Source organism: Rana temporaria, chromosome 1 (genome assembly GCF_905171775.1).
Source record: "Rana temporaria chromosome 1, aRanTem1.1, whole genome shotgun sequence".
NCBI lineage: Eukaryota > Metazoa > Chordata > Amphibia > Anura > Ranidae > Rana > Rana temporaria.
The window spans coordinates 423,836,392-423,862,952 of record NC_053489.1 but is presented as its reverse complement, the minus strand read 5'-3'; the positions used below and the strand labels follow the sequence as shown (position 1 = coordinate 423,862,952).

Here is a 26,561-nt window from a genome sequence, read left to right as displayed (position 1 = left end):
TCCAGCTCCCAGATGTTTCTCAATCCATTTCCATCCTCCGCAATCCTTAGGCCAAATTTAATATGGAATCTAAAAAGAAGGATATATAATGCTCTCTGTCTCCAGTACTATGGGCCAGATTCACATATAAATGCGGCGGCGTAACGTATCGTCTATACGTTACACCGCCGCAAGTTTTCAGTGCAAGTGCCTGATTCACCAAGCACTTGCGTGTAAACTTACAGCGGTGTAACGTAAAGGCGTCTGGCGCAAGCCCGTTTAATTCAAATGGGGCGTGTACCATTTAAATTAGGCGCGCTCCCACGCCGGACGTACTGCGCATGCTCTGTTTTGAAATTCCCGCCGTGCTTTGCGCGAAGTGACGTCATTTTTTTGAACGGCGACGTGCGTAACGTACTTTCGTATTCCCGGACGTCTTAGGCCTTGTACTCACGACCGGATCTGTGCGCTGGAAACTGTCTGCCCGACAGTTTCCGGCGTACAAGGCTGATTTGTGTTTTGTTCCGCTGGCGTGTACACACCAGCGGACCAAATTCCCGTCGTACCGGAACGCGTGCACGTAAACTACGTACGACGTCACTATAAAGGGGAAGACCAAACTTAATGGCGCCGCCCTCTGTTCCTCTTTTGCTAGTTACGGGTTTGCTCGTGTTAGTGAAGGTTTGGTTAGAGCTGATTCGCGCTTCTCGGTCTCCAGGCTTTGACAGCGTGTATTCACGGGTTCAGTGCGTGTGCTTGCGGTAACGTAGTTGTCATTCGGCTATAGGCTAGCAGGTTGTTTCTGCTTTAGCAGTTGCATCCTGTGCGCTCGTATCTGTTTGTCACGCGTTTGTCGCAGGTAGTGCTGGATTTGCGAGTGCTTTCTGTTTCAGTGTGTTCTTGACTGACCAGCCGGCCGGTTTGAAGCCATGATGGAGCAGCAGCGTCAATTTTCGCAAGTTGGTGCTGTTTATGGGATGGCTGCTGGATATGTTCATTTGTCCAGTACTTTGGCCAGAAACAGGGGGCGGAGGCGTTTCTGGACCAAGAATTGGTTGCGCCAGCGTGACCAGTTCTCACATATGCCTCTGCTTAGGGAACTCCAGGAGAATAATCCTAATGACTTTAGGAATTTTCTCCGCATGACGGACCCCGTATTCAACAGTCTGCTGGAACTTCTGTCCCCCTATATCACGAGGCAGGACACTGTGATGCGCCAAGCCATCACGGCCGAGCAGAGGCTTATTGCCACGTTGCGGTACCTGGCGACTGGGAGGAGCCTGCAGGACCTCAAGTTCTCGACAGGCATCTCTCCGCAGGCGCTTGGGGTCATCATACCGGACACGTGTGCTGCCATCATCAAAGTTATGCATGAGGAGTATATTAAGGTAAGTTTCCTGGCTGTAATAATGTTGCCAACTAACTTTATTTTTATTTTCCCAGATATGCTGTGTGTTTAACTAACGTTACCTTTTCTCCCTATGCATGTTGATATAAGCTTTACATGTTTTATTCTTGGCCTACCTGCATATTTGTCCCTTACCCAATATTAACCTGTCCAGCATGCTATCCTAGTGACAAACCCACCTTGCCATTTTTTTAAACAGGATTTTTTGTTTTTTGTGTCCCCCCCCCCCCCCTTCAAACTTTTATTGTCCCCATCAGAGGGCTGTGGAGTCTCTTAATGAAGTGGCCCTATATATTTCATTTCCCAAATTCTCCATGCACATTTTTCTAATGCAATTTTAATACTGTGAAGTGTCACAGGGATGCTTGTAGGATGTTTTTGTTACAAAGTACTAAATCTATTTTTTTGTTTGTCCCCACAGCTACCCTCCACACCACAGGAATGGCAGTCTGTGGCTTCCCAATTTGCCCAGCGGTGGGATTTTCCAAACTGCGGTGGAGCAATAGATGGGAAACGCGTCCGCATTGTGCCCCCACCCCGCTCGGGGTCCTACTATTATAATTACAAGGGTTATCATAGTATTGTGTTGATGGCGGTGGTGTCGGCACAGTATGAGTTTCTATATGTGGACGTGGGGAAGAATGGCCGGATGTCTGATGGGGGAGTGTTCGCACGGACTGATTTCTATGATCGTCTCCAAGCTGGTGGTCTGGCATTGCCACCAGATGAAGATAATGTGGAAGGACTTCCGTTTGTGTTCCTAGCGGACGAGGCTTTCGGGCTTGGTCCTCACCTCATGCGGCCTTTTCCCCAGAGGACCCTCACCTCAGAGAGGAGTGTGTTTAATTTTCGGTTGGGCAGGGCTCGGAGGGTAGTCGAGAATGCCTTTGGGATACTCACCAACCGGTTCCGCCTGTTCAGGACATCGATACATCTGGCGGAATATAAATTGGACACCGTTGTATTTGCCTGCTGCATTTTGCACAACTTTTTACGCAGGCACTCCCAGACGTACCTACCCGACATCGGTTCTGAGGCAAGACTACCCTCAGATCCCCTTCCCGGGCTGGACACTGGTCGCGCTGGCTTGGCCCCCCAATCAGCTCGTGAGGTACGCGACAAATATGTTGAGTACTTCATGGGTCGGGGGGCCATTGCTATGCCAGATCATATTTCTTTCTAATTCGGCCCCCAAAGAAAGGAATATTCTAAAAAATAATAAATAATTAGACCATTGGACTTTATACAGTTGTTTGTCATTAATGCTTTTTCTCTTTTTCTGTCTTCCTGGTTCTCTAACTAACTTCTTCAATTGTAATGCATAATTGATTTCTCCACTTTTAGTAACTAACCACATTTTGCACAGTATTCACTCATCTACAAACAGGGTATTGAGTCTAGAAATAAGAAGCAACTCCATTTGTCAATTTTGAGGTCAAGTATTTTAATTTTTGCTTGTTCATGACCCCAAAAATTATTTTATAGTTTTTTCATTACTCCCTGCTTTTGTACTTAGGAGTCTACAAAATTTTTTTTTTTTTTTTTTTTTTCAGGTAATTCAACCAAAAATATTATGCAGATTATACATTTATTAACAAGTTCACTATTTTTTTTTATCAAATATAGTTAGATTTATTGTTTACATATATATATATATAGATTATTTTTGGTGGGGTGTTTACCGCCTTAATTTTTTTTTTGGGCATATTTTTTATGCACAAAAAAAAGTAATTTTTTAACCATTTTTTTTGTTTTTGGTGTGTTTTTCAAAAAGTAAATTTTTAGGTGAGATTTTGGAGTCAAATCTCTACTTCACTAAATTCAGTGATTAGAGAGATTTATAATTCTATATATATATATTTTAAATTTTTTGGCGTTGTTTATTCTTTAGGGTCTAAACTTTATAGTATCCCAAAATGTTCAACATGGTCAAAAAGTAACAAAATCCAATTCCAAAAATATAAAAACTCACAACAGCAGTCAGTCATGGTGTGCTTTCACACTGGAACACGCCAAAATTGGAAGATACACACATTCAGTGCAAACTCGCCAAATGTCATTGGTTCAACAGACAAATGGCCACATGTGCTATCTGACATCATGGGTGATCAATGTCTGTGTTCTGTGGGAGCAAACCCTTCCTCTCAACTACTTGAGGATGGAGGAGGGGGTTGGACCCACAAAGCACAGACATTAGATATTCTGTGATGGCAGATAGCACATGTTGGCACACTGTGTGTGTATCTTCAAATTTTGGCGTATTCATTATTCAAACTGTAAAAATGTTTGTGGGGGCGGGGGATGGGCGGGGGGTGTTTCAGTCTTTGACACGGCCCATCATGTCAATAATGTTTTTAAAATTAGATTCGATGACCATCATTCTTTGCCGCATATTGTCCATTTCCGTGCAGCATTCCAAAAGGACATTTGTTAATTTCTCTTCCATGACAACCATCCTTTCACGCATATTGTGCATTTCAGTGCTGCACTCCATTACCTGCTGAATAATTATAGCAGCACTTGCACGTGAAAATATTGGCACACCATCCTCCTCCCCTAAAAAAAAAATTTAAAATGGCATTTACAACATTATTTTTCGATGAGGCCTATCTACATATGTTTTTTGGAATCAAGCTAGGGTGACACTGACCTGATGGGCTTCTCCTTTCCACCTCTTCGACATCTTCTATCACTCCTCCTTCTTCCACCACCTCCCCATCATCTTCTATCACTCCTCCTTCTTCCACCACTTCCCCATCATCTTGGACTCCTCCTTCATCCATCAATCCACCTTCTTTCAATTCGCCAAATTGTTCTTCCGCCACTTGCCCTTCATCTGCTATAACTTCTAAGTCCAAAATTACTTCTTCCTCCTCTCTTCCTTCCTCCTTTCTTCCTTCCTCCTCTCCTTCCACATCCTCTTCTCCTTCCACATCCTCTTCTCCTTCCACATCCTCTTCTCCTTCCACATCCTCCTCCTCCTCCACATGTTGATATGGCAGATTTTGGCCTTGTCTGGCCCTCTCTGCCTCCTCCAAATGCTGGCGACTTCTTTCCCCTGAAATAAACCCAAAAAAATGTAGACTCATCAGCACACAGATATTGGAGAGCATAAATCGCACACATTGCTTAGAAGATGCTTTCATTTAGTTACTTTTATCTTTCACCAAACCTACATTTTGGAATTACTTCTATGGCAAGCTCTGATCCTGCCCCTTTTTAGCAAAGTGACACACATGGATGTCCCCCCTAAACTGTATTTCTGGGAGACCCTACCAAAACCCATTTTTGATTTGGGGAGACACAGGTGCTCTGCATTGCAGATGTGAAAACATCTGCTTTATTACCACTGTTTTTAGAATGAATCCTGTTTGCCTTTCCCATTCTCATACTTTTTTTTTCTAGAACTAGCTTTTACACAATGTTTACAAACAAAGTTTTTGGCCAGTAAGCCATGTCCAGGTGTGTTGTTCCTGGAATAACCGAGCCTTTCTGAGAAACTATGTGATGTTACGTTGTTTACTAAGAACACTATTTGTAAATATGTAGTTATTTATGTCCTAAAAAATAAATGACAACATGTCTTTAAAATTACAAGCAGGCCAAGGAGGCAGATGGTGAAATATACATGGCAACACATTATTGCAGACAATCACCCACCCCCCCCCCCAACCCCAATATATATTTACTTACTTTTACGCAGAATTTTAAGTATTTTCTTCATCTTATGTGGCTCCCTCAATTTTAAGTCTGACCATCGTTTCCTCAGCTGTTCCTTGGACCTGGTGATCCCAAACATCCTCTGCATTCTCCTCGCCACCTTGTCCATAATATGTGCCTTTCGGCGGTTAGGGGTCTTGTATGGCCCTAATTCACCATCATAGTCCTTCTTTCGCATGATGTAAACTAACTCCACCATTTCCTGGAACCGCATATTAGTGGCTTTATATCTTCTTTGCCTTGATCGGGACGTCCCTGCCTCTGTCCCTTCACTTGTGGCATGAGAGCATCGTGCCCGCTCGTGTGACATCGCCATCTTTCCTTTCCCACAGAGATTATGGGCGTGGAAAAGATGAATTCTTACGCCATGGGCGGAGAAGAGGGCGGCGTTTAATACATACGCGGAGTGTAGAGAATGCAAACAACGTGTTTACGTCGGTTACGCGGAGAATCTTCGAGCGCATCCAGAACATACACAGTTAACGCCATATTTCCTAAACTCATTGATTAGGGGCCTCGCAAAGGTGACGAGGGCGGGGTTTAATAAATACGCGGAGTGTTTAAAAGGTTTACGCCGTGATTACGCATCTTACGCGGTAATTAGGCGAGCGTGAGAAACGAGGAGCGAGAGACAGGAAGGTAAGGAAATTAAAAATGTGATCAGCAGAGGCCTTGAAAATGTAGACACATGGGATGGGGGTTTGGGCTGTTGGTTGCACCCTTTTTAAGCTATTCTGTCTATGGGGTACCACAATGTTATTTTGGTTTCCAAATGCTTTTGGACACCTCACAAAATAGAGATGTGAACAATGCTGTACCTCATTGACAAGTTTTTGAATGGTGTATTCAGATCAGGCAAAGTATTGTTCAAGTGTTGGTTGTACAGAGGTCATTAGGAAGTGTCTTTTATGTCATCCATTGTCAGGGGCATGAGATTTACACATGAAAGAGTGCCTAGATGAAAACTGTCATTTGTAAGCATTGTTTATTTTTCTATATTAAAAATATTTACTGCAATGTGAACAATGGCTCTGCATCTAGCAAATCAATGTTTGGTACAAGCAATGCGGCCGAGCTGCCAATCATTGTTTAAACAAGAGAGACTGTGTTTGTAATTAGATATAGGTAATAAATTTGAAGACACATATTAGATCAAGGTCAACGCTGATCCTTTGGAATATTTATTTTTCTGTGGTTTATGTTTTTGTAATCTAGACTCAAAAAGAAATATAATTTTGGAAAAATTACAATGGACCTCCTACAAACCAAGGAATCTATAGAGGCCTTACTCCAAAAATATCAGGAGACGCCCATCCTGTGGAATTCCAAGCACTCTTTATATTGCAATAAAGAGGTACGAGCGGCAGCACTAGAAGAGCTAGCAAATTATATGCAAACTTGGGTGCCAGGATGCACTGCCAACATGGTGAAGGATAAACTTGCCAACCTCAGAAGCACATACAGGAGAGCATACAAAGCTAATAAAAGCAAAAAATCGGGAGCAGCAGCAAGACAAGCAAAGGAACCCAAACTGTGGTATTATAAACAGATGGCTTTTTTGCGGGACGAAATGGAAGGCAGGAAAACGATGTCGAGTCTTTCTTCCAACCTTTCCTCCATGCTACCTTCCAGCGGACCTTACCCAGATGACCACAGCCCTGCAGAGTCGGAGGAAGAGGGCCTGGCTGACAGAGATGCAGATCTGCCACCCTTCGATGAGGAGGTATAGTAGTTTCCTCTATATTTCTGGCGTAAATAATTCTTGGTGGATTAATGATTAGATATTGTAAAAAAAAAGCCAAGCTGGGAAAAAGCAAAAAAAAAGGTGTTCAGACAAATAGGTGTCAGAGATGACAACTGCAGGGGTCAGAAGTAGAGTGTATTCAAGTAATAATGAACAGAAAATACTAAACGAAAAACATGAAAATGAGTGTGGTTTTATTTAGCGAAATTGTAAAAAATGTCCTTTTTTTTCCACACAGGAAGAAGAGATCAGCCAGGAGGTGGCAGATCCTCAGGTGTCTGTCAGCCAGGAGGAGGCCGGGGTCAGTGGCAGCCAGGAGGAGGCCGGGGTCAGTGGCAGCCAGGAGGAGGCTGGGCCCAGTGGCCTGCAGCAGGTCCCCCCGGCCAGGAGAACCACCACCAGCCAGTCTTCTCCCCCCCAGGTGAGGCCATCAGGCCGAAGGAGGCAGTTGAGGCCTGTGGAGGAGGCAAGCCTCCGCATGATACAGGAGGCAAGCGCCATCATGAGGGCCCCCCTCAACCCCACAGAGGCCTTCAGTGCCTCATTGGCACATGATTTGAATGAAGGGGAGGAGGACCAGAGAAGACTGGCAAAGGCCCTGATGAACCAGGTCCTTTGGTGGATGCAGAAGGGCCTGCTGACCCCAGACACTGGGCTATGTGACCCGGCCCGGCTTGCGGAACACCATCCTCCTGCTGCCACATCGACCCCACCTGCAAGACCCCGTGTTAGATCCGCTGGAAGGCTGCCTGGAGGGAAGGCTGGAAAGAGGAGGAAACGTTGATTTTCTGCCTTCCATTTCCTTCCACATAAAGGACATATTGTTTGTACTACCACAGTTTGGGTTCCTTTGTTTGTGTGCTGCTGCTTCATATTTTTGTGTTTGGCTCCTGAGGCTTGGAAGTTTATCCTTCACCATGTTGGAAATGCAAGTTTGCATATAGTTTGCTATCTATTCTAGTGCTGCCGTTCTGTTTATTTTTTGAGATGACATTTGCCTGAATAAAAGGCTTTTTGCTTTCATTTGAAAACATGTCTATTGTTTGTTATACTGTGGGGATTATTAGGCAGCAAACCTTTAATAAATATACAATGGGTAATTTACAAAGGACACACTCCTTGGGGGGGGGGACATTTGGTGTGCCAACATGGTTTAATATTCTCTAATGAAACACAAAAAAAAAAAAAAAAAAAAAAAAAAAAAACATGTAAAAATTAAATATTTTAAATGGTGACATAACTAGAAACAACAAAAAAAAAAAATAATGCACATTCCTTTACAAAAATGACTACTATAAATTATGGAGGACCACCAACCAAAACACACGTCTGGCATAGAAAACATTATTAAAGGATTACATCACAAGCAAGAAATGTGACATTTCAGTATGGGACAACTCTATTGAAATTGCATCAGCAAGAGAACGGGGTTATTCTAGCAAGAGAAGAATTAATAAAACGAGGCTTGAAAATGTGGTTTAGTGCGCCTTTTTAAGACATTGTTCTCTTGCTAGAATAAAAGGTTTCTAATGACGAATGTGCCATATCCCAAACAAACGCGAGTTTTACCTGAACGAGCGCTCCCGTCTCCTCATTTGGACTGAGCATGCGCGGGGTTTTTGTACGCTGCTTTTGTGTACAGACGACCGAACATGTCTGACGGACACGATTCCAGCAGACTGTTTTAAAGCAAGACCAGGAAACAGTTGTTCGTTGGAAAACGGTCTGGCCGACGATTGTTTGCTGGAATTCTGTACGTTACTGCCTACACACGAACGAACATGTCCGCTGAAACTGGTCCGCGGACCAGTTTCAGCAGACATGTTTGGTCGTGAGTACGGGGCCTCACGCAAAAAAAAAATTTGAAATTCGACGCGGGAACGGCGGCCATACTTTAACATGGCTCGTCTAAAGTTAAGCCATGTAAAAGCATGCTTAACTTTGCGACGGGAAAAAATTACTAGCGACGACGTAACGAACGCGAAAACCTTTGTAGTTCGCCGTAAAAGCTCATTTGCATACCCGACGCTGGAAAACGACACAAACTCCACCCAGCGGTGGCCGAAGTATTGCAGCCTAAGATCCGAAGGCGTACGAAGCCTTAAGCCTGTCGGATCTTAGCCAAAAGCCGTCGTATCTTGTTTGTGAATCACAAATTAAGATACGACGCGGCAAATTTGAAAATACGCCGGAGTATCAGTAGATACTCCGGCGTATCTCTTCTGTGAATCTGGCCCTATGTTTTCATTTAAAATCCATTATAATAAACTTAAAATGTGCATATACTGGTGCACAGCAATATACAAAATGGCCGGCCGCACACTTCCGGTTTTGCGGTGTGATGTCACCAGCTCCTCCCAACACGTGACTTCATCAGGGGAGAGATTTTCTTACAGTTTTATTTGTCACTGTCCTATCTCCTGAGGGCAGTTGCATAACCCATGCAGGGAAGCATTTATGACATAAGCGTCCAATAAGGTATCGTCTGTCTTAAAAACATTACCTGTCAGCAATTTTTAAAAATTGGAGTTGAATACCACCTTAAGAAAGCTATATTTGGACATATTGGGCTATAAGAATGAATAGAGAAACTTGAATAATAAAAGGCTAGTTTGTATTTTAGGGTCCTGTTTAAAGTTTAGTGAATAAATACACCTGTGTATGTTGCTTGCATCGTGTAGAAAATGTGTATTTTTACCTGAACCACACAGGTTGTTTCTTAGCAATCTATTTTTAGATAATTGAAGTTCCCTACGATGGAACATGTTTTTCCTTGGCACTCAATAGCAGTTGCAGCAACACTGCTCTCCCTCCTACACAATTTCACTACCATAAGACCTGAATTGGATCTTATGCCTTACACATTTTGTGCATTCATTTTCTCATCAAAAACTGTTTACCTTTCATTACTTGGAGTTCACAGAGATAAACTGGGATGTTTTTTCAATGGAATCTATAGTATACCAGTGGAGTCTATAGTATATGTTTCCATCATTTTTTGGAAACATATGTAAAACGAATCAGCTTAAAGATGAACTCCATTTACCAGCAAAATATCACTGTCATGTGACATCACCTAGATAGAAAGGTTTAAAAGAGAAGTACGGAAAAATAAAAACAATTTATACTCCCCCGCTGGCTCTGCGCTGAGAAATGAGCAATCAAAAAAATGCTGATCGCTAAGTTCTCCCCTGGGCTCTGAGTAGAGCTGTGACAGTGAATCACCGGCTCTGGGCTCTGCCCCTCCAGTGCTCACTGGAGCACTGGGCTATGGAGGGGTGGGAGGGGCTGACTCAGGCTCTCTGCGGTTCGCCTGAGTCAGGTGCCAATTCAGGGTTATGCATGGATCCCAACCATATGGATGGGATTTTTTCAGAGCCTTGACTGTGAGTGAAATCAGCCGACAGTGAATAAAAACAGGTCACAAGAGTGCAGAACGACCTTCACTTCTGTGACTTACAGAAGAAGTTTAGCTAAAATAGCTTTTAACTCCTTTAAATTGCTGTTTTAGTCCAGGGGGTCATTGAGCAGCAGCTGGCAGCCTATGCTCTCCTCCACAACTAGTAAGTGGGTGGGCCGTTACCATCATCACATACTGCTAGTCATAGGTGTGCATAGCCTATTGCATTATGATCTACTTACCTTAGATCGAAGCCTTTTTTACTCAACAACCTTTCAATGTTTTTTGTTGTCACTTAGTATTTCACCTTATTTGTTTGCAATTGACTTTTTTTGGTGGTCATTAATTTTATAGCGCTGTACTATCTTGAGTTTTTAGTTTTTATTTTACTGTGGTATTTAGTAATTAGTACTGGCTGCTTATTCACATTTTCACGTGTTCATTTAATTCAATATATTTACGTTAGCGCAGTGTTTTTTTCTGTCCAGACAGAAAACCTTTTCACATAATGATATTTAAAGTCTTGATTCTTACTAAAATATATGCTTTTTGTTTTTAGATCGAGAACATTCACTAATGAAAAAACGAAATAGCCTTGTTGCCAAAAAAGAAACAACATTGAGCGCAAAAAGAATTTCAAAAAGAACATTAGAACAATTATCAACATCGGAGGATGAATCTGCCCCTGAATATGTTCAGGTACAGTCTTTAATATGAATGTAGGATTGATACTCTTCTTTAGCATAAGTACGTTAAAGATTGTCTTTAACTCAGGGCAAAAGGGGAAGTTGCCCCAGGCCCAGTCATTGTTTTGGGAACCAAAGCAGCGGCCCCTTGAGCACTCAAAAGATACACACGTGCAGGGGTGGACTGACGGTTCAGCCAGGTGGGGACCTGTCACTGTAAGAATGTTGGCTGTGCTGTGCGTCTCTGCTCCCATTCTCTGCATTGTCCACAAAGAATACACACTAAACTTTTCCCTGAACTTTCCTCGGCAGGCTTCACTGTGTGAAAAAGGTGGTGTCTGGCCCTGAGAGCTGCTCTGATTGCCTGTGATCCGGGGCCTGTCTATTTCTGTGACACTCTGCATACATCCCAACTTTTTGAGGTGGGAATGAGAGAAACTATCAGCAAAAGTATGCAGGCATAGGACACACCCCTTGCCATGCCCACTTAAAACAAGATTGGTTAAACCCCCAAGTGCTTTTTTTACCACTATTATTCCTTTATATTGGCTTTTGGAATTTTCAAAAGCAGCAATTTAGAAATCAGATGAAAGGTTTAACACCTTTTGATAGATAAAAAGTGCATTTTATGCATAACTATAGATCAAACCAAAATGAGGGACAAATGAGGAGGAAAGAGGGACATTCCTCCGAATCGGGGACAGTCCCTCGAAATCAGGGACAGTTGGGAGCTATGCGATTTACAAGGAGGCAGTGTGGAGCTGAGACAGTTGTCTGAGGCCTCGTACACACGGACGAACTGTCCGATGAAAACGGTCCGCCGGACCGTTTTCATCGGACATGTCCGCTGGCGGATTTTGGTCTGATGGTTGTACACACCATCAAACCAAAATCCCTGCGGACAGGATACGCTGTGACGTGGCTGCGCCGTCGCCGCGACGATGACGCGGCGATATGCGCGACCCTGGAAGGTCAATGCTTTCACGCATGCGTCAAATCACTACGACGCATGCGAGGGCTTTCGGCCGAGCGGACATGTCCGGTAAGTCGTACAGACGACCGAACATGTCCGACGGACAGGCTTCCAGCGGACATGTTTCTTAGCATGCTGTCCGATCCGCCGGAAAATTGTCCGGTCGGTCGTACAGACCGAACATGTTCGCTGAAACTGGTCTGCGGACCAGTTTCAGCAGACATGTTCGGTCGTGTGTACGAGGCCTGAGAGGGAGATTTGGCTGGGGGGCACAGAAGGATGGATGATACAGGACCAGGAAGAAGGATGGCAAAGTATGGGGGGGGTGGCACAGTGTGGGGGAAGAATGATACAGTACAGGGGGGGTAAATGATGGCACAGTACAGGAAAGAAGGTGGTACAATGTAGCAGAGAGCATGGTACCATACGGGGGGGGGGGGGGGAGTGACACATCATGGGGAAAAATGGTACAGCATAGGGGTGGAGGATGGTACAGGACGGGGGGAGGATGGTACAGGACGGGGGGGAGGATGGTACAGGACAGGGGGGGATGGTATAGTATATGTGTTGCCAGTACCCCTGCAAACGTGACACTATTCTGTTTACGATGTTATTGGCATCACATAGGGGTTGATTTACTAAAGGGATATCCACTCTGCACTACAAGTGCACTTGAAACTGCACTTGTAAATGCAGTCGCTGTAGATCTGAGGTGAAGATCTGAAATGAGGGGAAGCTGCTGATTTTATCATCTTATCATGTGCAAGCGAAAATGCTGTTTTTTTGTTTTTTGTGGGGCTATATCACAGATTTGTTACTGATAATTGTATTAATCCTAAATTTAAGTTTAGTTTAGTGACTATTTGCAACATTTTGTAGGCTAAATCACAGAAAACAATCCGCAAACAGGCAGAAGCAGCTGCTGCACGGCAGTTACTTGATGCTCTGAAAGATAACGAAGATGAGGATGAAGCAGCAGAAAGATGCAGGAAAATGGAAAACCGGATTAAGCACTTGGAAGAAGAAAACCAACAACTGAGACAGTTAATTGTTACAGGCAAGTCAATATAACCTACCTCTCAGCTAGGTAGTTACATTTCTGAAAGCCAGGCAGGTAGAACATGGACACATATGCCCAAACATTATTTGCCCTTTCATTCTACAGTGGATACTTATGTTGTAAGGTAATCTGTGGGTTACCATGTGTTTTATTCCTCATCCTGCTAGTTTACACCTAGATCCAATGGGCCAGATTCACGTAGAATTGCGGTGGCGTAACGTATCCTAGATAAGTTACACCGCCACAATTTTTCATCGCAAGTGCCTGATTCACCAAGCACTTGCGATGAAAACTATGCCCGCGGCCTACGGCGCAAGGCGGGCCAATTCAAATGGGCGTGTGCCATTTAAATTAGGCGCGCTCCCGCGCCGGACCTACTGCGCATGCTCCGTTTCCTAACTCCCGCCGTGCTTTGCGCGCCGTGACGTCATTTTTTTGAACGGCGACGCGCGAAGCGTACTTCCGTATTCCCGGACGGCTTACGCAAACAACGTTAAATTTAGAATTTCGACGCGGGAACGACGGCCATACTTTAGACAGCAATACACTTGCTGACTAAAGTTAGGGCACCAAAAAAAACGACTAACTTTGCGACGGGAAACTTGACTATGGACGACGTAGCGAACGCGAAAAACCGTTGTGGATCGGCCGTAACTCCTAATTTGCATACCCGACGCTGGTTTACGACGCAAACTCCCCGCAGCGGCGGCCGCGGTACTGCATTCTAAGATCCCACAGTGTAAAACTATTACACCTGTCCGATCTTAGGGATATCTATGCGTAACTGATTCTATGAATCAGTCGCATAGATAGAAACAGAGATACGCCGGCGTATCAGGAGAAACGCCGTCGTATCTCATTTGTGAATCTGGCCCATAGTTTTTAATTCCACTGGATTTTTTTTTTGTGTGGAAATATGGTGCCATATTGGCTATTGCAATTTGAAATGATCAATAGCAGTTTTACTATTGCTCCCAGCTGCTTACATTTACCTATTGGCTGAGGAAGCTAGCCAGCAGGTCAGTCAGGCCATGGGGGGCAACAGGGTGCCATGGGGGGGGGGTTGCTTTAGAGTTACTATTAGCTCTCAAGCAACCAGAAACTACAGTACCCATGGGGATAGTTAGGCGTTTGATAACTGGGAGTTTACTGTACTACGTTCATTATAGTATCAGTGAGTACACCGAGGTAATTATATACTGCACGAGTACTAGGGCTGTTACTGATCAAAATGTTTCTGTTCGATTAATCGTTTTTATTTTCAATCGATTAATCGACTAATTTCGATTAATTATAACGCACATACAGATCCAACTACTTTTAGCTGATCTCCTTGCAGGCTGATTCCCAGTGCAGCTACCAACCACTGGAAAAATGGATAGCAGGATACAAAAAACAAACAAAGGCAGCGCTCGATGGGAATAACATTAAAACTTTTATAGTCTTCAAGTAGGTAACAAAATAAATATTGCACTGGAGATAAAATCGATGTAGCTCCATAAACTGTAAAAATGGTGCGAGTAATACCAAACGGTACCAAAAGCAGTCATAAAAACATGTAGCTAAGTATGATACTGGTATAAAAATGTGTACAACGATACCACTGCTGAATCCAGATGAGGAGAGGTTAACATCAGTCCGTCGGGATGTAGATGTCCAATGAAGGGAACTATCACAACTCCCAGTGGATGGCTGTAGAATCCCAGGTTGATAGAGGGAAGTGATAGAGGGAAGTGTAACAGCCCTTGCGTGTGGCAGATAGTGAGGTCCCGCCGGCATGCAGATATGAAGGCACAGCAAAGGAGCCCTTCAGATGGACACGGCAAGCCCCGCCGGTGTCCGTGACGTTACTGGATCTACGAAGGATCTCCCTGAAGGCCCAGAAGCCGGCGGAGAGGTGAGTACCAATCAAAAGAATTTTAATCGATCAAAAAGATTTTGATCGATCAAAAAAATTAAAGGTTAATCGATTAATTAAAAGTTAATTTGCACAGCCCTAACGAGTACGTTTATATTTTGTTGGACATACTCGCTTTTACCTTGGGAAACCCTACTGAAATATTTTTGATCTAGTGGGGGGCCAGCAGCAGACTGGAGGAAACCCTCTAATCATGTAAAAGTATCTAACAAATTAAGTGAATGGATATAGTGAGAAAATAGGCCATTATGTTTCCTAAAACGTTTTTGTAACTAAAGTATTCCATTTCCATAGAGTTGCCTGGTGTATTAGATACTCTGAAAACCACAACAGCGCAGCTAATAGCACTGAAGAATGGTGGTGGCAGTTCATCCTGTGTGGGTGTATCGTGTGCATCAGCATCCGTCCCATCTGAAGAGTTCAGCTCATCTCCTTGTCAAGCATCGTACTCTAGACCTAAACTGGTTGGTTTTCTTTTTTCCCCGCACCTGAAGATTCTGGGGGATTTATTTTTAAGTGCCATTTGAAATTAATTGCACGTGATAAAATCATGCAAGACTACATTAGCGAATTTAAAGTTCCCTCCATAGAGAAGTAGAAACATGCAGAGATAGGATAATTCAAATTGCTAACACAGCATTGCTATCGCATTTTCTAGAACAGTGGTTTTCAACCTATGGGAACTCAGGACCGACATTTGTCTTTGGTCATTAAGTCGTGACCCAAATTGCACCACACAAGCATGCACAGCATTGCGGTGCAGGCGATCAAACTGTGGACGGGAGGTGCATTTGGGGTGCCATTCAAATGCGTGGTAGGTGCAATTGCATGGTACAGTAGATTAATTATACAGGGCGGGGTCCAGTATGGTCTGCTATGCTGTAACCAAGTTCCATCAACATGTGCATTACTTGTACAGCTTCTTTGCATGCCCTGTATAGGTGCTATAGAGCCAGAATGTGGTGTCACTCTGGTCCAGGCACCTCCACAGGGCATGTGAGGGAGTTGTATTCAATGCACATATGGATGGAGCTCCCTCATGGCCATAACACAACCCCATTGCAAACTGACGCTTCGGGAAACATTCTGAATGGCATCTCTGTGTGAGAACCGACAGTGCTGTGCTATGGGGAGGCTAAGGAACCTTTCATCTAGCGCATTGGAACGCACATGGCGATTCACTGAACATAGGGTCGCTATTCACAAGTTGAGAACCATGCTTCTATAAGATTTTGTTTTGAAGGTTTCAAATTCCTGCATTCCACATTGTTTGCAGAACTTAATCGCTCATTTTAAAGACTGTGTCATTTAAATTCTAATATTAAATATCTAGTTCTTAACCACTTGAGATCCGCCTGCCGTCAATTGACGGCTACAGCACGGATCCCAAAAGCCAACAGGACGTCAATTGACGTCCGCCCCTTTGGGCGGTCCCCGCGCGCGCTCCAGAGCGCGCAGCGGGGAAAATCTGTGTTGGCCGTGTCCCTTGGACACAGCCAATTACAGATCGCCGCGAACGGCCAATCAGAGTGGCCGTTTGCGATGCGATCTGTGCGGCCAATGAGAGATGATCTCATATGTAAACATATGAGATCATCTGTCATTGCCGGCTCACACAGAGACAGCGGTGCTGTCTCTGGAGAGGAGACCGATCTGTGTCTCGTACATAGAGACACAGATCGGTCACCCCCCCTTCACCTACAGTTAGAACACTTTATAGGAAACATATTTAACCCCTTCCTCACCCCCTAGTGTTAACCCCTTCAATGCCAGTCACATTTATACTGTAATTAGTGCATATTTATAGCACTGATCGCAGTATAAATGTGAATGGCGCCAAAAATGTGTCAGATGTGTCCACCATAACGTCGCAGTCCCAATAAAAATCGCAGATCGCCGCCATTTCTAGTAAAAAAAATATAAAAAAATAATAATTCTGTCCCCTATTTTGTAAGCGCTATAACTTTTGCGCAAACCAGTCGCTTATTGCGATTTTCTTTTTTTACCAAAAATATGTAAAAGCATACGTATCGGCCTAAACTGAGAAAAATTATAATTTTTTTTTTTTAATTGGGATATTTATTATAGCAAGAAGTAAAAAATATTGTATTTTTTTCAAAATTGTCGCACTTTTTTGTTTATAGCGCAAAAAATAAAAACCGCACAGGCGATCAAATACCACCAAAAGAAAGCTCTACTTGTGGGGAAAAAGGACGTAAATTTTGTTTGGGAGCCACGTCGCACGACCGCGCAATTGTTAGTTAAAGCGACGCAGTGCCGAAAGCTGAAATTTCACCTGGGCAGGAGGGGGGTATATGTGCCCAGTAAGCAAGTGGTTAATATGTCATTTATCTCATTGCAGATGGAGCTACATCCTGGTACTGGTGTGTACTTGTCTGTATCACAGTGGACGGCAGCACATCAATGTCGTACAGCTTCTGCATTTGTTAGAGCTGTTCTTGTGTGTTTATTTGACACAGAAACGTTAATAAAAAGTAACTTTAAAGGCGGTGCCTCCAAGCGGCTGACAGATGGAGAGAAGCGGGTGCAGTTAGACCCTGTGAAAACATCAGCTTTGGCAGGTAGACAGTAAGCCAATTTGAATGCTGTGTCTAAATGAAGTATCTTATTTAATCTGGTAGTAGTCGGTCTGCATTAATAGGGCATGTTGTAGGCAAGATGTTGATTCTATACAGATTTTTAAAGGTGTACGATATTTTTATGTTTTTATACATGCTTAATGAGGAAGTAAACCCTGGTGGGTTTTACTTCCTCTTTATTTCCCTGCAAAGATAAAGCATAATGGGCCACTATGCATCGCATAGTAGCCCATTATGCATCACTTACCTGAAACTGAAGCCTGTGATGTCACCACTGTCCCCACTAGCAGCGAGCGTCCATCTTCACCTCTCTTCCTTCCGGGGCCACGAACTCCAGCTCTGTGACTGGCTGGAGTCGCGTGACGTCAGTCACGCCATGACCCCTTTAGAAATGGCACGATCAACGTTTCTAAAGTGCGCCAGTGCCCCAGACATCGGCGCACGGCTCTATTGTAAATATCTCCTAAACCGTGGCTTAGGAGATATTTCCAGCACCTACAGGTAAGCCTTAATCTAGGCTTACCTGTAGGTAAAAGTGGTTGTACAGGCTGTACAACCACTTTAATACTGTGATGCCTCGTACACACGATCGGGTTTCCCGGCGGAGTTTTTACCGCCAGGAAACCTGAGGGGAAAGCAGAGAACCGGCTCAGCAGCTTTTTTCCCCATACACATGGCCGGTTTTCCTGGCAGGAAAACTGCCATGAGAGCTTTGGCCGGGAAACCCAGCAGTGTGTATGCTCCACTGCAGTGTTTCACATAGGAAAACTGCCAGGAAAAAGACCGCCGGGAATCGCAGCAGGAAAAAAGAGTTCTAATTTTTCCCGCCGGGATTTCCAGCGGTTTTCCTGTTGCGAAACCTGCAATGGAGCATACACACGGCCAGTTTTCCCGGCCAAAAGCTGTCACAGCAGTTTTCCCGACGGGAAAATTGGTCGCTTGTACGAGGCATGAGTTTTATTTACTCAGTTGTATTTGTTACAGGGCTTTTTGGTCACAAGGAAAATCTAATAAGTCTAATATTTTCTATTTACTTTTTAAAGCTGCTACTTTGGAAATGTTTCCTGGGACTTCAAAAGGTGTAATAAGTGATGCTATTAACAGAAAAATTGCGGAATTGAAGTATCGCCTGAAGGAAACATTAGGAACCTCAACAGAGTACAACAAATAAACGTTTATGTTGTTAATGTCATTTACCACAGTTGTAACCACTTTCTGTTCTGTGTTGTTTCTTTTTTTATACTTACATGATAATAAAGTTTTTTTGTTTTGTTTTGTGTGGTTGTTTTTTGCACATCCAAATATTTTTTTCGAATTTAACAAGTATACATTTTTAAAGGAAGTGGATTACATTTGGAATGAATTGGAAATATATTTTGAAAACTATCAGAAATATTTGCTGGTTTTATTGGCCTACAATATATAAATGCGTTTCAGAATATAATAGTAGGGCTGCAACTAACGATTATTTTCATAATCGATTAGTTGGCCGATTATTGAAGTATATTGAACCAAAAAAAACAAAATAGCACCGTTTTGCGTTAAAAAGTCCTTCCCTTTCCAAATATGCAACAGCTGAAAAAAAATCATGGATGTGAACGTGTCCCATAGGAAAACATGTAAATGAACTGTAGTGTGTTTCTGCAAAAAGCACCAAAAAACAGAGGTGTGAACCCAGGCCTGAGATGTTTAGTAACATAATGGGGTTAAAAAAACCAAAAATAAGTACAAAAAGAGCAAATAATCGCTACTGTAAGGGGTTAATTTTTTTACTGTGGGACAGTGAAAGTAATATTTACAGTAGCGATTTGCTTTTTTGTACTAGAAAGGGCCAATTTTAGTTGTTTTAACCCCATTATGTTACTGGCCGATTAATCGATTATGAAAATTGGTTGTCGATTAATTGATTAGTTGTTTCGGCCCTATATAATTCTGTCAAGAATGCAGGTACACATAAGTCAAAGGGGGGCATTTTAAGCCCTAAAAAAAGGGCTGAAAAACTCGGCTTATGCTCCAGTATATACGGTAATGCATTTGGGTGGCAAAATATATGAATGCAATCTATACATGACGAGAACCTTTGGGGCAATCTAGGATGGAAAAGGACATGGGGGTCCTAGTAGATGATAGGATCAGCAATGGTATGCAATACCCAGCTGCTGTTAACAAAGCAAACAGAATATTGGCATGCAATATAAAAGGGATTGACTCCAAGGATAAAGCGACTGATGTCTCTCTCTCTCGCTGATGTCGCTCTATCTCTCTATCTCTCTCTGATGTCTCTCTCTGTCCCTCTCTCTCTCTGTCTCTCTCTCTCTGATGTCTCTGTCTGATGTCTTTGTCTCTCTGATGTCTCTGTCTGATGTCTCTCTCTCTCTCTGATGTCTCTCTCTCTCTGATGTCTCTCTCTCTCTCTCTGATGTCTCTCTCTCATGCCTCTCTCTGATGTCTCTGTGATGTCTCGCTCTCTCTGATGTCTCTCTCATGCCTCTTTCTGATGCCTCGCTCTTCCTCTGTCTCTCTCTGATGCCTCGCTCTCCCTCTAATGTCTCTCTCTCTCTCTGATGTCCCTCGCTCTCCTTCTCTGATATCTCTTTCTGATGTCTCTCCCTCTGTCTCTTTCTGATGCCTTGTTCTCCCTCTAATGTCTCTCTCTCTCTCTCTCTCTCTCTCTCTCTGATGTCCCTCGCTCTCCTTCTCTGTCCGCCGCACACATACATCCAATCAACCCCCCCCTCAAACTCCACTAAACCCCGCGGCCCAGGAGGATCCCTAGTATTCCCCCAGTTACCCCTGAGCCTCCTGCCGCAGACTGTGCAGACCCCCTAGACTCATAGCCCCTGGCTTGGGCCTGATCACAGCTGGTGGCCATCTTGGTACACCCAGACCCTGAGACATTTTTTTTTGGGTCACAGCTTCTCCTGACTTTTCAGGCTTGAGTCTGAAAGAGTGACTCTTCCCCAGGGCTAGAACTGCATCCAGTAGTAATCGGCGCACGTTACCTAGGAGTAGGACATGTGGCTCCTGGATGTAGATAGGTAGGGCTTTCCTCCCCCAGCCAGCGTCGCCCGCGGCTGAGTGGCCCCCCGCACCTCCCTACCAGAAACCAGCCTGGTGCACCCCTGTCTTGGGGGTCACCTACCGCTCTCTCCCGACTCAAGCCATAACGCAAAAACTACCAGTTGGTAAACCCCCCCCCTTCCCCCCCCTGCGCCCTCCCCCCCTAGAGGTCACCACCTGGGCTCTTTGCAGCATTTGATCCAGGGCCACGTCCGATCGCCCCGTGGGGGTCAGGAAGGAATTTTTTCCCCTGCCACGGCACATTGGCTTAGCACGGACAGGGGTTTCCCGCCTTCCTCTGGATCAAAAACAGGGAGCTAGGATTCTGTGAATCATCACTCCCAGCACTACTGCAAAGCACCCCCCCCCTTATAGGCATCGGCCCCCAGTGCGTCAGCGGCTATGACAAAACTGAGGTACTCGGCAGCAACTATTTGGGGACTAAAGCCATTGGCCTCAAGATTTCCGGCCAACACCAAAAAAGTCTTAAGGACTGAACGACTGTGTAGAATCGATCGACGATCGACAGTCGACCACTACACCTGCCTAGCCAAACCAAAGCCCATATCATGCGCTCTGGTCAATACAAGATCAGCAGTAAGACACCGAATATAAATTCATGATCTCATCCTACAATGCGATTTAGACTGTCTCTTTATTACAGAAAGCTGGCTCACAGCTGACTGTAACACCATTCTCGATGAACTGGTGCCAGAGAACTATCGCATAATAACAGAAAACAGAATAGGACAAAGAGGAGGAGGCCTGGCAGTGATCCATTAGAGTCACCTCTCGATCACTAAACCAGTCCTTCAGAACACACTTCCATTCGTGGAATCTCTCTCCCTGCAACTTCAAACAAATCCACAGGAGACCATCCATATCCTACTCTGCTATAGACCACCGGGTCTAAAATCGCAGTTTCTCACTTCTTTGACAGAATTTCTGTCCACTTATACACTAAACAGCAAACATTTTTTGCTGCTTGGGGATCTCAACCTTTGGGCCAACTCCTCACGAGATCCTGTGGCCGTTGCCTGCATTGACCACTTGGAAGGACTAGGTCTGCAGCAACTAGTATGTGGGCCCACACATGCTTCTGGGCACACCCTCGATCTTATTTTCAGACAAAATCTGGAAGTAAAAATTCTGGAAAATGAGTCGTTACCATGGACAGACCACCATATAATCAAATTCATGATTTCCAAAAATACCCCTTTAACAAAAACGCCCAAACCAGTGACAATGCACTGGACCAGATCTCAGAAGAAGCTCCATTCGGAGCTCTTCAAAACAATACTAGGAAATAAAGTAAAAAGGATCCATTCACATCAATCAGCCACTGAAACCCTGGATGCCATAAACACAGCTCTACTGCAGTCAGCCGACTTGGTAGCGCCTAAACGTAAAACCTGTATCCGAAAATACAACTCCAGTTGGTTTAACGACCAGTTATCGTCCGTTAAGCAAGAACATAGAAGAGCGGAAGCAGCTTGGAAAAGAAGCACTACAGACGAAAACCGCGCCATCTACAACGAAACAACAATGAAAAAACCACAAAGAAATTTTCCGAGCCAAAAAAAATAATTTCTCCAAGATCATCACCAATGCCCTAAACCGCCCTCGCGAACTCTTCAAGTTGGTTAGTCAGACCATGAACCCAGCCTGTCTTGAAGCCCCCAATTCTGATACCCAAGAATTTTGCAATGAATTATCGGACCATTTCGTGAACAAAATTGAAAGGATCCGTGTAAGCATTCAGCAAAACAGTACCCCCCTCAACCCCCCCCCCTCAGTCGCCCGCCCAATCACCACAGGAATCAGGCCCAATCAACAATGTTTACTCTAAAACCCCTCTCCCTCAATGCCACTAAAAATATCATCAGCACTCTGCGAAATAGCACAGCGACAAATGATATTATCCCCACCAAACTGCTGAAGGAATGTGCCGATATTTTGGCACCACCCATCAAGCAGCTGATTAACCAGTCATTCAGGGAAGGCATAGTGCCCTCCCTGTTGAAACAAGGTATAATCAAACCCATCTTAAAGAAACCCACCCTTGACCCCAAAGACCCTGAACATCGTCGTCCCATAACAGGCCTGAACGTTTTCTCCAAGGTAATGGAGAAAGTGGGGGTACAACAGCTGCAACAGCATCTAGACACCCATAATTTGCTAGATCCTTATCAATCGGGTTTCCGTCCAGGGTACGGGACGGAAACAGCATTGCTCAAAATATGGGATGATGCTCTTGAGGCCGCAGACGAAGGAGAACCTTGTCTTCCAGTACTGTTGGACCTTAGCGCAGCTTTTGATACGGTTGACCACAAACTATTGCTAATTCGGCTAGCTGAAGTAGCCAAAGTCGCGGAATGTGACTTACCCTGGTTCTCCTCCTTTTTGGAAAAGTGAGTACAAGTAGTGAAACTGGGACCGTTCACCTCTGAAAAAAGCATGGTGTCATGCGGAGTCCCTCAAGGATCACCTCTGTAGCCGGTGCTGTTTAATATCTATCTTCGCCCTCTTTTTGAAATTATCAGCAGCCAAAAGCTGCTCTACCACTCTTATGCGGATGATACACAACTGTATTTTCGTATCTGCAACAAAAAGGATCACCATCTCAATCTAGAGAAATGTCTCTCTTTGATAGAGAACTGGATGACAAAGAGTTATCTCAAACTCAACGGCTCAAAAACAGAACTTCTCCTGTTTCACGCCAATCGGAAGAATCAACTAGCAACAACCTGGACACCCCCGCCCATTCTAGAAAAAATCATCGCCCCCAGCACCAAAGTCAAAAGTCTCTGGGTCTTCTTTGACACCTACATGACAATGGATGCACAAATAGGGTCAGTAGTCAGCGGATCTCACCATCTGCTACGCTTATTACGCAGACTAATTCCATTTATTCCTAAAGAAGACATAGCAGTCGTGGTGGGAACAATTGTTAACTCCAGGCTGGACTATGCAAATGCTCTCTACCTCGGACTCCCAAAGTACCAAATCACGCGCCTGCAGGTCGTTCAGAACACGGCCGCGCGTCTGGTGACTGGGAAAAAAAAACAGTAAAAGACAGAATCACTTTCAAAGCACACTGTCTAACGCATAAATGTATTTGGGGAAATGCCCCCCAATACCTATGCAAAAAAATAAAAGCCTACAACCCCAATCGCGCTCTGCGATCCTCCAACCAAAATTTACTCCAAATCCCCAAAACCAGATACAAGTCCAAAGGAGAAAGAAGATTTGCTGTCCAAGGCCCTCGACTTTGGAACACTTTACCAACCTCCATTCGGTTGGAGGAGAACCACTTGGCCTTTAGGAGAAAGATCAAAACCCACCTCTTCTGAGCTCAAGTGAGAAGTGGTCAAACAAGCGCCCAGAGGCGATTCAGTTCGCATGTGTAGCGCTATATACGTTTTTCACTCACTCACTCACTCACTCATCTCTCTCTGATGTCTCTCTCTCTCTGATATCTCTCTCTAAATGTATTTTTCTCTCTTCCTGATGTCTCTCTTTCTCTCTAATCTCTCTCTCTCTTTTCCCGATGTCTCTCTCTCGCTCTCTGATCTCTCTCTCTCCCTCTCTGATGTCTTTCTCTCGCTCTCTGATCTCTCTCGCTCTCACACTCTCTCTGATGTCTCTCTCTCTCTCAGTGTGTTTTATACCTTGATCTCCCGAGGAGACAAGAGAGGAAAGTAAAAGTAAACTCAGCTCTGATATCAGTCACAGTTCACAGCGGGGTACAGAACAGAATTTTTTGACATGAGCAGGAAGCAGTTTGAACTCTGAATTGGAACATATAGAGCTGCATATACTTTTGTATTTATTGCTGTGTTTGCAATGCATTTTAGTGGCTTCATTTCCTCCAAAGTCAATGTGATTGCATCTGAAACACATCCAAAACTGAGCTCACACTGATCGGAAACTAATTTCACATTCATTTTTGTTCTGTATTTAACTTGCTTCTAAGGCTGAAGCCTCTGTGCACCAGTTCTTTAAAGAGACCTTGTCATCAGATTACATTTCTAAATATAAAGCCTTTTTTCAATACTGTCAAAATAGTAAACAGATATGCATAGCTCCCAACTGTCCCTGATTTCGAGGGACTGTCCCTAATTAGAGCAATGTCCCTCTTTCCTCCTCATTTTGGTCTGATCTATATAGTTGTATCTAAAGTGCACTTTTTATCTTTCAAAAAGTGTTTCCCAGTGCTAAACCTTTCATCCAAATTGTAAATTGATGCATTTGTAAATTTTAAAAGCCAATATAAAGGAATAGTAGTGGTAAAAAAAAAAAAAAAAAAAAAAACATGTGGATTTAATTAACCTTTTTTTTGGGGGTTAATTCTCCTTTAAAGGGGTGTGGCAGGAGGTGTGTCATATGCCTAAATACGTTTGCTAGTAAGTGTCCCTCATTCCCATCTCAAAATGTTGGGAGGTGTGGATATGCATCTAATAATAATTAAATGCCGTAATCCTTATCAACCAATCAGAATCTATCATATACTGTCATACTGGTCTGACTTCAGAAGATTTAGCAAATTTTGATTGACTGCTGTAGAATATTGAACCTAAAAATTTGGACCAGTCACTAAAGATGTCAAAAGTGAACCTGTCACTTTAACAAAATACCAAACACATCCTCTCATACTTGGCCAGTAAAGCTGATTCTTTTTGCGTAACAAATTAGCCAAGGTTAAAATATAGTATTGGGACACCTGCCTTTACACGCACATGAACTTTATTGTCATCCCAGTCTTAGTCCGTAGGGTTCAATATTTAGTTGGCCCACCCTTTGCAGCTACAACAGCTTCAACTCTTCTGGGAAGGCTGTCCACAAGGTTTAGGAGTGTGTCTATGGGAATGTTTGACCATTCTTCCAGAAACGCATTTGTGAGGTCAGGCACTGATGTTGGACTAGAGGCCTGGCTTGCAGTCTCCACTCTAATTCATCCCAAATGTACTATATCGGATTGAGGTCAGGATTCTGTGCAAACCAGTCAAGTTCCTCCACCCAAAACTCGGTCATCCATGTCTTTATGGACCTTGCTTTGTTCACTGGTGTGAAGTCATGTTGAAACAGGAAGAGACCATCCCCAAACTGTTTCCATCCCCAAACTGTTTCCACAAAGTTGGGAGCATAAAATTGTCCAAAATGTCTTGGTATGCTGACGCCTTAGGAATTCCCTTCACTGGAACAAAGGGGCCAAGCCCAACCCCTAAAAAACAAACCCACACCGAATTCCCCTTCCGCCAAATGATTTGGACCAGTGCACAAAGCAAGGTCCATGAAGATATGCATAAGCAAGTTTAGGGTGGAGGAACTTGATTGGCCTCAACCCGATAGAACACCTTTGGGGCGGCCTTCTCGTCCAACATCAGTGCCTGACCTCACAAATGCGCTTCTGGAAGAATGGTCAAACATTCCCATAGACACTCCTAAACCTTGTGGATAGCCTTCCCAGTAGGGTTGAAGCTGTTATAGCTGCAAAGGGTGGGCCAACTCAAAATTTAACCCTACGGACTAAGACTGGGATGCCATTAAAGTTCATATTATTATACAGGATTTATATAGCGCCAACAGTTTACGCAGAGCTTTACAATATAAAAGGGAGACAATACAGTTATACTACTATAAAATACAAAAGGATTAAGCGTGTAAAGGCAGATGTCCCAATACTTTTGACAGGAGGAAGCCGCGACTTTTAAGAAAATGGACGCCTGTCAAGAATTCAGGTACACTGACTCAAGTATAAGCCGAGGGGGGTATTTTCAGCCCTAAAAAAGGGCTGAAAAACTTGGCTTATACTTAAGTATATACGGTATATATATTTTTTAATGGTAGGGTGTGTTGCTGCATCGTACATTCTGCATATCTGTGCAGTCGCATGTTCATGTTTCACAGGGAAATGGCAACCAGAAAACGCACAGGAAAGGCAATAAAAACACATATGTGAGTAGTGTATAAGCCCCCTACTTGGGGGACCACTCACACTTCTGCATTTAAA

General features: G+C 43.9%; 2 protein-coding genes across 5 annotated transcripts in view; one reads left to right on the top strand and one right to left on the bottom strand.

The window, feature by feature from the left end:
- The window catches only part of LOC120914621, a 51,791-nt gene extending 33,025 nt beyond the window's left edge, over nt 1-18,766 (top strand). For both annotated transcript variants that reach the window (XM_040325315.1, XM_040325308.1), the window contains 5 exons: nt 10,811-10,950; nt 12,790-12,967; nt 15,183-15,352; nt 17,251-17,470; nt 18,532-18,766. In XM_040325315.1, the coding sequence (XP_040181249.1) occupies nt 10,828-10,950; nt 12,790-12,967; nt 15,183-15,352; nt 17,251-17,470; nt 18,532-18,659 (819 nt within the window). In that variant the 5' untranslated portion in view covers nt 10,811-10,827 and the 3' untranslated portion in view covers nt 18,660-18,766. The remainder of the gene's footprint in view (nt 1-10,810; nt 10,951-12,789; nt 12,968-15,182; nt 15,353-17,250; nt 17,471-18,531) is intronic.
- PSD3 (pleckstrin and Sec7 domain containing 3) overlaps nt 1-26,561 on the bottom strand; it is a 703,925-nt gene that overhangs the window by 514,553 nt on the left and 162,811 nt on the right. The gene's annotated exons all lie outside the window — the stretch shown is intronic.